General features: G+C 34.1%; 1 protein-coding gene across 2 annotated transcripts in view; it reads right to left on the bottom strand.

Annotated features, from left to right (window-relative positions):
• Positions 1-12,639, bottom strand: part of LOC118185082 (ETS homologous factor-like) — a 148,971-nt gene that overhangs the window by 28,581 nt on the left and 107,751 nt on the right. For both annotated transcript variants that reach the window (XM_085810078.1, XM_085810079.1), the window contains exons 4-6: positions 11,711-11,965; positions 6,276-6,422; positions 2,591-2,692 (exon numbers count right to left, since the gene is read on the bottom strand). In XM_085810078.1, the coding sequence (XP_085666204.1) occupies positions 2,591-2,692; positions 6,276-6,422; positions 11,711-11,965 (504 nt within the window). The remainder of the gene's footprint in view (positions 1-2,590; positions 2,693-6,275; positions 6,423-11,710; positions 11,966-12,639) is intronic.

Genomic DNA, 12,639 nt, shown 5'->3' with positions numbered 1-12,639 from the left:
TATCTCCCTAACATCGAAAGTTTCCTAACATCGAAAAATAAATAATGACTCTACAAGTGGTACCCGAACTAAAAGGTAGTGGATGATAAGTCGTCACCACCAAAATTTGGCGATTGAATCACCTAATCCCCAGTCGCCTTTGAAGAGGGGGAGTATATAAGATATTTTCTCCTTCCTTCCAGCATGCCTTCGTGGTGTAACGGTAATCTTTTAAAGATTATGAAGTACAAAAATTTATGAAAAAATTATTTATGTCCGTCTATCTAGTTTTCTAAACTAAGTTTATAGACAACGAAGAGCACAAATTTAACTTGAGGTTAAAACATTTGCTTTATTAGTTCCAACAAAAGAGGGTATAGAATAGTAAAGCTAAGAAACTTTTTGTATTACACTCAATTATAAACACACAGTGAGCCGGAAGGTTACAGACAGATTCAAAAAGCGTATGAAGAAATTTGGATGCAAAATTTTCGAACAATACTCCATGGTCCCGAAAGCAACTTTAAGTGAGTACGAAGCTTTTGAATGTTAATTTTTGCAACGCAACGTTATTGCGTAACATTTGGTGCAATAGGGTTTCGTTTATACACCGCAAAGTAGCAATTAAAGGAATTTCTGCATGAAATTAAACTCAGTATACCAAAAGACATTGGCTTAAGCACAAAGCTCATTTATCTCTCTTTATTCGGATGAGAAATAGGATGCGGAGCACTGAATGAAACAAATACAAGAAGAGGTCATCTTTACATAGGGAATTTTAGTGAAAACATTAAAAGTTCATTAAAATTATGAAAAGCAGTGCGATTTGCTTGTAAATTAGTAGGAACTTTCCTTGTGGCTCAAAGAACGACCAACAGCTGGCAACAGGATGGCGTATGATAGAAGAAAGCAAAGTCAATACAAAATGGCCACCCCATTTTGGACATGCATCAAAGCATTAAGTTCATCTTTTGAGTATTGAAGGCGTTAAACCAATTGAAATACATTAGAGGATGAAAGCGCGGTACGTTAAATCGTATGCATTCCGGCAGAAAGTGTGCGAATTATGAAAAAAGTCTAAATACGGAGTCACTTCTACGGAGAAGCTCATCCCAATCAATGGCAACAGAGAAGTTCATGCTTATTCTCTTATGGGATGTCAATGGGGTAATTTAGGAATATTACATTGAAAGGGAAGCTACGGTAACCAGTACTTATGCAGATTTACTTCAAAATCACCACTTTGCATTCAAAAATAAACGACAGGCCTGAATTCAGATGTCTTGTTACTGGATTAAAATGCTCGACCATATATTTCGCTTTTAACCATTGCAACAATCCAAAATATGAAACTTAAATGTCTTACACATCCATCATATTCATTAAACATGCCCCCCTTTGAATCTCCTGTGATCTTAGAGTTAAAAAAAGGGGGTGGGAGGCAAGCATTTCCGAACCGAAGAGGAGGTGGTGCCGTGCACCAGTGGTTGTAGTTGCAACCCCAAAATCTCTCTCACAAGGTATCCGTGCACTTCTAAAACGTTGGAATATTTTTCATTGCCGCTATAAGGTATTTTCTCCCTTATTTCCGCATACCTTCGTGGTGTAATTTGAAGCGTATTCGACGCGCATTCGAGAGATCTAAGGTTCTAGCCCTGGCGAAGGCATAGCACAAATTTCACGTCTCCTGCTTCAAAATAACCTAATGACTCTACAGTACTTCATGGGAGCTAAGTAGAAAAAAGATGTACATACAATTTTTCTGTCTTTCACCGCTTCGCCCATAATAAACAATTAAAGATTCCATTTGAATCACCTTCGTATATTGCCAGCTTAATATTGTTTTTCACCTCGATTATATCATGAGGATCGCAAAGGACTTTAAGGAGATAATTTAAAGAACTTTATTCGCTCTCTCCTTAATGTTATGTATGTTCTGCTAAATCCTATTCATTTATTGCTTTGTTGATTTCTATCCTGCTTTTTACTGGATATAAATTCTTCCAGTTTTCCAAAGAATTTTCTTTATAATCTTAAAACAGAGATCGATTTTTGAGGCTCAGTGGCGCAGTGGCTAGCGCATCGCTCAGCAGCACCACAGGTCCGGTCCCGGGCTGGACAAGGTCGACTCAGCCTCTCATCCCTTCATTTCAATCCCTTGGGTCGATAAAATGAGTACCAAATTCGCTTGGGGACTAAACACTGGGGGTCCTGCGACAAGCTGACCACTTGTTCAAGGCATATGCTTACGCACCCCGGGGCCCACGGTCAAGAAAGCAGATTTCAGGGCACTGCAGGTCTTGGCCCATTAGGGCTGTTTTCGCCACTGAGTTTTTTTTTTTTTTTAGTTTTAGAGATCGATTATGATTACCTTGGATAATTCCCCCGTTTTGAATTACTTCTATTACCTCCTATGTCATAAATTTAGTTTTGTAAAGAAAAATTTAATTTTATTAACTCAACAAAACCGTGAAAAGTACAACATTTTATTGCAGGTGTTCATTCTGATGATTTTTCAAAACTTAAATCATTTATGCTGGTTCTCAGTCTTTTTGTAAACATGAGAATGGAAACAAAAAGATAAAATCAGTTTATTATAAACTATACTCACGTTGCTTTGGAAAAGCCTTTGTTGCAGGGTTGAAAATCATTAACATTTCGCCCTTGTCGTTAACTGTACTCAAAGTGCTACTTGCGCTTTCACGATCAGAATCTGTAAAGTTTGAGTTTAAATTGCAATTGCAAGCTTTTTATTTATACCTCAGATTATTAAAACACTAAAATGAAACACTATTTAATCAATGAAATAATTCACATTTAATGCTATTTTAAATATTCCATTCATAATATCTTAGAAGCGGAGCAAAAGGCATGGTCCAAATGTTTTAAAACTTATTAAAAGACTTGATATTTAACCAAGGCAATAAATCCTTGTTCAATTTCTTCTAATTTTAAAATGAATAATAATCTTATGGTGCAGTTGTTACCGCACTGATTCAGAGTTATGTTTTTTGTGTCCGCGAAAGTAGTATGAGTACAGAATGATGGGAATTTAACAGTGTTCTTCTTCTTCAAGTAATTCTATTCGATTACTACTTTGCTTATGATCTTTGCGGTAAACACACACATCTGTAAAACATTATAATACGAACAATGGAGATGTTATAAAATTCAAAATCAGTGTAGTGTTTGGTGGCTAATTACGATTCAGTTTCATAAAAGAAAATGTGATTAAATTCATGCACCGTGAGATTTCTTAATGTAACTGATTAAGATCATCACTCTCAACGATTTCATTAATTCGGCTTAGTTCTTAAGAAAATAGATGTGGTTTTAGAATGAGTTCACGTAAAATATTTTTAACAGCTGTTAGCAACAATTGAGGTAATCTGGGTTATTTCTGTACATATAAATGTTGATAGAATGTAGTTCGTTTTCCATTACGAACGAGATAATTAGTTAATTGCATCCACGCCAATGTAATTCATCTTCAACTTCTATACATACCGGCGCTAGTTATCCGATCATACATCTAGAAAACTAACTTCTACTTAAGTATTTTATCAAAATATATAAAGTTATTAATCTGAATAATAATACTAAAAGAGCTGAGTATTTGAAAGAAAATGTCAGTAGGGAAAAAAAGAAATTTTTGTCATTTTCCCATTTGTACTGAAAATAATTTGGGAGCTATAATGCCGTACTTAACATGCACGGCATTTGATAGGAGGTACAATTAGCTATTGGAGTTGATTGAAACTTTTATTTCTATTGATGCACTACTAACAGAAAAATCTAATAGCAAAAATATAGCTATATGAATTTTATTTACTTCAAAAATACAAAATAATTTTCTAATTTTCATAATTTTTTTCCTAATTTAGCGTTTTTTGCATTTAACATCTGCAGAATATGTAAATTAAATTTCCTTGTTATTTTGCTGAAAAACCAATACGAATCGTTCAACAAAAACAGAAACAAATTACTAAATATGATATATTTTTTTTACTTTTAGATCAAATTTTTTAAATAATTGTTCTTTGTTTAAACTTCCCTCTCTGATGATGAAAAGTTAGAGAAAAAAGAGCTAACGAAAATAAATTATTGGGCTTAGATTTCGTTCATTTAGCTTTGTACTTCAGAATTTTTTTATCAATGTTATTTTGTCTAATAAAACTGTGATTTACTCAGTGCTATTAGCTGCTTTTTTTAAGGAACATTTGCTTTGCATTGAAAGAATTGAAAATACCAAAAATTTAGGAAACATAACTTTCAAATAGTTTGTGGAGGGAGGTAATCCGTAATAAGCAGATCTGGTCTGAAAACGATTTCAATATTAAACCATTTTTAATTGACGAAACAAATAGCAAACACATAGATTTAGAGCTCATATCCCAATTTAATTTACTTAAATACAATATTTTAATTTTAGCTTTTATACAAAAGATAACTTGAAAATGTTTTTCTAAATTGACGATTTTCTAATTCAAAAGGTAATTTTCAGAAATACACATTCTATAATTTAACATATATAGCTATTTAACACCCAAATATATATGATATGTGGCTGCATATGATACGTCCAAATTTTAATTAATGTTATATCAACTGAATTTAACTATATGAGGATTTATTTTTTATTTGACTAATTCAGCTCTGGTGTTGCTCCATTAAGCCATTCATTTCTCACTAACCCCAATTTTTCCCTCTCCTAGGACTGTATAAAAACATTTGCTTAAATTTTTCCCGTATAAGAGCTGGAAACGCCTATTTTGACTAAAATGTATCACGCAATCAGCATTATCACAGTTTCAAGGCTTACTTTATTTGATTCATCTCATAACCTTGAACCTTGAGTCTGCAACCAACCTTTCAAGAGATACTTTTAAACAAGCTTTTAAAACATCCCATGTAGTATTCAGAAGAATAAGCATTTTAAAAAGCTCCTTCTGCTATACACTATATTTGTCATATGTATATTTTATATGCATACAGGATCACAAATCAGAACATTTATAATCTAATGAGATGCATGTGGTAGGAATTATAGCACAAAGAAATGTGCGAAATAATGAAAGAATGGGTATTGTAAATATCTTTATTAATTATTCAGTACCCAAGGATTTTTATTACATTGTATTTTCTAACGCATATACTATTTCACCAAACGCTTTCGTAAACAATCCGGTCCACTCAGGGCTTAAATTGCGCCGTAGCCCACAGGAGCCTGGCTCCGGTACTTCTTAGTTTTGGGAATAATTTATAATTTTAGCCGGAGCGCACTGGAGCCCTAAATAAGAACTTCTTTTATGTAACTGAACAATAATTTCAGTAGAAATTTGATCTTGAAAACTTTATTTTTACTAATAAAATTATATTAAAAATTGCTTATTAATTCTAATTTATCTCTTTGCATTTTATTAAATTTTAATTATTTAATTACTTTAACCATTAATTATTTAATTATTTTAATAATGAGTTATTTAATTTTTTAATTGTTAACAATTTTATTAGTCATCTTATTCTTGTTTCTCTTTCCTGAAGGTCTTCTATAGGGCTCCGGTATTTCTAATTTTTGAAATTAAGCCCTGGGTCCACTAGATCGATAGTGCGATCAGAGAAGTTGCCCCCACGACGAAGCTGCCCGTTCGAACCGATGGCAAAATATTAACGTCTGTCAAACTATTAATTTTGCGGAATGAGGGTCTTTAAAATCTTTATCACTGTAAGTCATTTCGAGAGGCTGATGCTAGAGATACCTTATTTGATTCAATTCATAAACTGGGCCATGTGTCTGCAACAACCTGTCTCTGGTTCAAGTGAATAAGAAGAAAATTATTAAATTAATTAACTATGGTGCAGACAGAACACAGAGATGATTGCTGATCAAAATAGGGATGGAATGGGCAAACGTATCATGAAACTACTTAAGCTCTAACTCTATAATCAATGACACACTCAAGTACACCCACCCATAATTATTCATCAGGCTTGTCAGAGTGACTAATGCAAGAATTGACGTTAACGGCCACCAACAACCGCCGCCTATTATATTAATCTATAATTTCAACTATACTCTGAATTAAAAAATTATGTAATAAAGAATCCTTCCAACTTCATGGGGTAGATTTCATATATTTTAACTGTTGATGAAAAATAATGTCTGGAACAAGTAAACATTTTGGAAGAAAGTATATTGGGAAAATGTTTAAAAGGAAGTAATAAAGATGATTAAGAAATTATTTCTTATAAAAAATAGTTTATTTATGTATGTGTATATATTTATTTCAGCATACCGCATCCAGAATACCCAGAAGCTGGACTTGGTCCTTGAGTTTCGATAGAAAACACGTTATTCCACCTAGAGCATCTGTCCCACTCTGCATCATCGACTAAGTCATGATCGGATGGCAACAAATGTTCCTGCATTGATGATGGTGCACCTAAAATTTAATAGAACAGAATGAATGAATGAGTAACTAATTTTTTTATAAATGAATTTATAAAAGTTAACAGAATATGTTTCTTTCTTGTATATTGTATACTTCAGCGGTTCTCAAACCTTTTGACTAAGGCATATCATGAAAAATACCATCACTACATATTACAATGATTATTTTTCAATTTCTCAATAGAAATGTTAAAAAATATATATATTGCAATTTGCGCAACTTATTGGCTATTTCTATTAAATACGCACACATAAAAAATATTAGATTAAAAATTGGTTACCATTTCAACTATAGCTTTTCGGCTGCCCTGCTCCGAGTAACTTAATCTCACTACAGGTCGACTCTACCTTTGGGCACGTCGTGGAGGTTCAACCTCCACTATTACCCTCCAGTAGAGCCGCGCACCACCTGGATAAGACACCAGGAAGCACCGATCGTCTAATGCTCCTGCCAGTCGCTCGGGCGAGCCCTCGCAGCGGGACATTACCCAGCGACCCCGGGGGAAAACCCCCGGGTTACTAGCACCACGCCGCGCTAGGACGTGCCAGACAGACGAGGCCGGCCAATGAGTGACCTTTCCCAGAGCCTTCAGAACCACCAAGTTCATAAATTTTATACCCCCGTGGCCGAGACTGCCTAGGTACAGATCCTAGCCAGTAGCTTCGCAGAGTTCTCTACGTCGACCCCCGGGGGGAGGTTACCATTTCAACTATCAAAATTTAAGTCATAATACTTTAATTCTAAAATTTAGTATGGAATTTGGCCCTGCTTAAGAGAAATCAATTTCTTTATGCCTGTTCATATTTCACTTAGCTTTGACCGTAAATTAGGGTCTACTTTCAATTTTGTTTTACATTTATTTTTCAACTATAACATAGAAGAAAATCCTTGTTCACACAAATAGGTTTTGCAGAATGGCAGTAAAAATTTAATGCTTTACTTGAAATGCCTTTAAATTCGTTTTTTCGGTTCAGCGGAACGTTAACAAGTGTGTTATTTTCAAATCTTTAGCTGGCTCGAAGAGGAATCGATCACAGAAAATTTCTATTAATTGTTCTATTTCCCTACGAGATAAAATTTCAGTGCCATTTGAACGAAATGTATTTCTAATCCAATTTCTATTTCATAATCCTCGGGAAAATACACGATGAAATTATTTATCAATGAAAAACAATGATTTTTAATGTTGGATGCCAATTCTTTTATTTTTAAATTATTTTTAGTTAGAAAACTTTCTAAAAGTGGTAAAAAGCTTAAAATATTATTATCCAATTTTATGATTATTATCCCGAGCTTTTTTATCATTGCATTTTATTTTATCTCTAGTAGTAAACAAATTAACACTTTGCCCTTGTAATCCCAAATTTAATTCATTTAACTTTCCAAAAATATCAGGTAAATATGCTAAACGCTCCAACCATAATAATTCTCTAAATAAACATTTTTGCAATTCAAATTATGAATCACAGAGGAAAATTTGAATTTCTGATCGAAGTTCAAAAAGACTATTTAAAACTTTGTCTCTGGATAACTATTTTACTTCAGAATATAACAAAAGCGTTTCATGTTTATTGCCCATCTCTTTTTAGCATAAAATCGTAAATATTCTTGAATTTAAAGATCGGCTTTTAATAAAATTAAAAATTTTTACAGCTTGATTCAAAATGATTTTCAGGTTTTTCAGGGATTGTTTTGCTTTCTAAAGCTTCATGATGAATAGAGCAGGGAGTAAATTTAGTTTCAGTTGCGACTGTCTTTATTTGAGAAATAACATTGGAATTTTTCCTGTTAAGCTCGAGCTCCGTCACTCCGTACGGCAATGCACGGATTGTAAGGAATATCATTCTCAGACATAAAATTGTCAATTACTTCGAAAATTTCCTTTACAGTTGCTCTATTATAAAGAGATTCACAAAATAAATACTCTTCGGCAATTCGTTTATTTTCTTCGGAACGTGTGTAAACTAATAACTTAACAAAGTTCATTATATCACTGTATTTTATTTATTTAATTTTCTTCTTATTATTATTATTGAAAAAGCGTCTCTTTTATGGGATTTGCTATTTCAAGAATTCGTCGACTTACATTATCATTTTATAATGGGAGTTCATTAGCCGCTTTTTCATTGACAGATATCTTTAGCTCTGTTAATATAAGGTTTTTCTCCAATAGCATGAGCCTGTCCAGTATTGGCAATTCTTAGGCTTACTACCTAACTAGCTTCCAGAGCACTTGAAATGACAAAACGTTTCATTACTTGTTTACTACTTTTGAGCTCTTAAAATATTCTTCAGATTTATCCTTATATTGGCATGCTTAGATTCAAGATGTCTTTTAAGAAATCGTGGTTTGATACTTTGATTGGTTAGCAGTTCAGCGCAAACAATACATTAAGATTGAGGGTCCATTTCACCTCCCTTCCAAGTAAACTCAAATGATAAATATTCTTTTCTTTTCGATATTTTTAGAGCTAGTAGTTTGGTTTGGTTTATTGAGATTGCGGCAAAGCACACTAGACTATCTGCCTAAGGGGAGGGATGCTTCCGTGGAGAACTTTCTAAGGGAAACTGTCTCGTAGCCACGCTACACATGGGGAAAACTACGAAAACGCCCGTGCAGCCAGCCCGTTCGCGGGATTCGAACCTCGGACCGAACTACCAGTGCTCAGCGACTTTACCGCTCGGCCGCTGGTGGGCCCTTTAGTGCTAGTAGATTACCCTGGATCCATTACATGCAAATCATCACTTTTTCCGCTTCGTCAATCCAAGCCATTGTTCTATTTTGAAAAAATCTGGGACTGTTTTATTATTTTTTCACAATTATTTAAATGCCCAATATACGAATTCTTTAAAATCAAACGACGATATTCTCAAATCGCGTAGAAAAGTAAGAAATACAAAGCAACAAGAAGGCAAAATACCTGCTGTTAGAGACAGCAAATCGACGTTAAAAAATTGTTCTAATTGTAAACAAGAGCAATATGGGCCCGGAAATGGTGGCGAGATCAAGTATAGACATGCTAAGAAATCGATCAACTGTAAAATAGGAACTCATTTTTATTTCCTATTAAATACAACATTCATTTCTATTACCCCTTTTAAAAACATCATATATGACAACTTTTGTTTTGCTTTATGGCTAAATATTTGTGAAAATAAAAACGGATTATTTTGCTTAAGTCTATGAATGGCTATTGATCTTGAACAAAGCTAAGATCGCAAAAATTTATAAGCATCAGAGAAAAAACATAAACAGGATATTGGGGTATTTTATTTTTGAATATAAGCGTCAAAATACTTTGTTTCCTTGCGTATCACCTATATTTCTCTTGCGTACCACCGGTTGAGAATCGCTAGTATACTTAATGTTTCATACACTAAGTATACTAGCGATTCTCAACCGGCTAGTACAAATCACTAAAACGAATTTTTACTTTCAAAAAGAGGAAATGTTCTTTAGTGAAGTATAGGTAATTTACCAGAAATAGAAAACATGATTTTTGGGCCATTAAAATAGTTATCTTATCTTGCAGTGAAATTACTACCCTTCTTCCACATTCTTTTCTTCTTTTCATCAGTTTACCTCACAATATAAAGTTTCCCATACGTTATACCTACATCAAATAAGTTATACTTGCTTATGCTCGTATTCATTAATAAATATAATAATTAGGCATTTTAAGAATAGGAAAATTTAACGTACGACAGGAAAAACATTATGAGATCATATTTCAAGTGAAACCAGGAGAGAAGAAACACTCGTCAAAGTTAAACATAAACGTAAATGACACATTTTTCATGACAGGTCTGATCGAAATACTTACCGTATCGGGAATCACACCTCCTCGTTCCCGAATTACGCCTATTAGAGTTACTATGCAAAACTCCCACGACTACAGACTTTTTACAGCCCGTCAATTGAAATGAGCCGTTCTTATAGATTTTAATAGTTGTCCTTTTAGCCTCATGATCAAGCATAAGAGCAATGAGTACACGGCCCTCTTCAAAGGAAATCTGCAGAGAATGTTCCAAGTTCCGCTAGATACCGATATTCCGCTACCCATATTCCTGCTCGACGAAGTAAAGTGCCCATAATGGTGATAAAGTAGAATATTCCAATCAGGTAGAACTCCAAGGACAGTCAAAGATGTAAAAATGGACAAAACATAACTAGCTAGGGCGAAGTCTTGAAACTTGGAAATGGGGAAATACTGCTTAAGAGGTGGCGCCCTCTAGCCCGCCCGAGAGAGGTTATTCACAGTCATCTAACAATAATGGCTGAAATTTTTTAAGTCCAGCTCTTCCGTAAATCCAATAACCTGCACAACAAGCTGTAGCGTTTCATTCAGCGATTTCAGATTTTTAAGAATAGCGGAAAATTTTAAGATTTTGTTGCAAAATGCGGCAAATTTATTCAATGCATATTCGACAGGGGAGTCCGTCTTGAGAGTGGCATCCGATGTCTTCGAAATTGTAGTGGAAGTTTTCAAAGCAGCTTTATTATCAGGTGTAGGATTCCTAGTCTTGGCAGCTTTCTTGGTGAATTTCTTAGGCAGCTCGATCGCTGGCCCTTCATCAGTGTTTTTATTCGGAATTTTTGGCTAATAATCGCAACCCTCGAACGACGCAACGAGGCACTGCTGGAAATGTTGGATATTTTTCGAATCTTGAATTTCGAAACTGTATGATTCTAGGCGTTTCGCTTCATCATAATTTTTATTGTGAATGAACCAAAGGCAACTAAAGCAAGGATTGAAATGGATTACTTGAGTTACGGTAAAACACATGATAACTATCTGCCAAAGGGTTTCTTCGTGGAGGATTTTCTAAGGGAAACTGGCTTGTATCCACGTTACCCATGAAGAATGCCACAATAACGTCCATGCAGCCAGCCCGTTCGCTTGGCATTGAACCTAGGTCGAACTCAAAAAGTTTTTTAGCGACTTCACTGATAAGCGGTTGGTGGACCCGATGACCGAAACAAGATAGAGATTTATCTAGCTTCATTGCTGTAAACTGTTACTCTGTTATAATATTATATTGAAATATAATATCATACTGAACATTTTTCTGCTCTTTATAGCAATCTATTTTACTTTTACATGAGCAGTTAAAGGCTATTTTGAGCCTTCTGACATATATATACAGGTAAATTGTTAAAAAATGAATGTCTACTTACATTTGGTTATATAATACCATTATGTAATAAATTAATGAAACAAAATTTATGGCATAATTATGATTTTATTTTGCAGGATTGATTCGAATTTTCAACTTACCGTATTGGGCAATTAAATACTGTAATGTATCGTAAAGAGAACCGCCATACTGATTGTCAATGGAACAGAATTCGTGTCTGCTCATACGGCAAAGATCACGTCCTGTAAGGGTGTTGAAAATGAGCATATTTACATCTAGCAAGTCCACTCTGTTTTGAGCTGCCCAGTGAAATATCCAATCAATGACATCCACTGATTGCCACTGATCTGGAGGTTTAAACTGCCACGGCTTCTCAACGTCCAAATCACCTATATCTGTAAGTTATCAGAAAGAAAAAAAATCAACATATGACACATATTTCAACTATTAATCAAAATTAACATTGGAATTTGAATTTTAATTCTGAGACAGCCCATGAAGAATCAAAATAATTTGAACATCCCAAAATAAACTCTACTTTTTCATAATATTTCGTGTTACTGCTTTTATTCTTACATCAACACACATCTACTTAATCTTGGATAATCTACTTAATGTGTCTTAACTATAATTTAGCTCATATATACTTATAAAAGTGTCTTTAGAGTATTTTGGTATATAACTATCGTTGTTGAAAGGAGGCTTAAGTTTTCACTAGACCATAGTAGCAAGTTGTGTGGTCAAAATACCTGCGATGTGAAAACTTTCCTTCTTCACTCTTTGAATAAAAGAAAAATTAAAAACTTGGCTTTAACCTTTTGCTGGTAATTACTAAGCTTAGCTTACATTCCAGTTCCACACTACAGTGGGCGCGAACGAATGAACATCGCCGTATTCGGAAAGAAAGATTTGTTTAATCTCACAAGCGCTAAAGGGTTAAAAGTGTCATAATATAAAAATAACAAGAGGAAAAATAGCTTTTTAAATAAATTAGGCAATGCTGATATATCGTCAGTGTTAACAACTGATATCGGTTTAGTCACATCTACCTTAATTTCATTTTTTAATT

The sequence above is a fragment of the Stegodyphus dumicola genome, chromosome X2 (assembly GCF_044657685.1).
Source record: "Stegodyphus dumicola isolate Sdum_Otavi_A_Nest chromosome X2, ASM4465768v1".
Classification (NCBI taxonomy): Eukaryota; Metazoa; Arthropoda; class Arachnida; order Araneae; family Eresidae; genus Stegodyphus; species Stegodyphus dumicola.
Note: the sequence above shows the minus strand (reverse complement) of the source record. Positions and strands in the feature narration are given on the sequence as shown.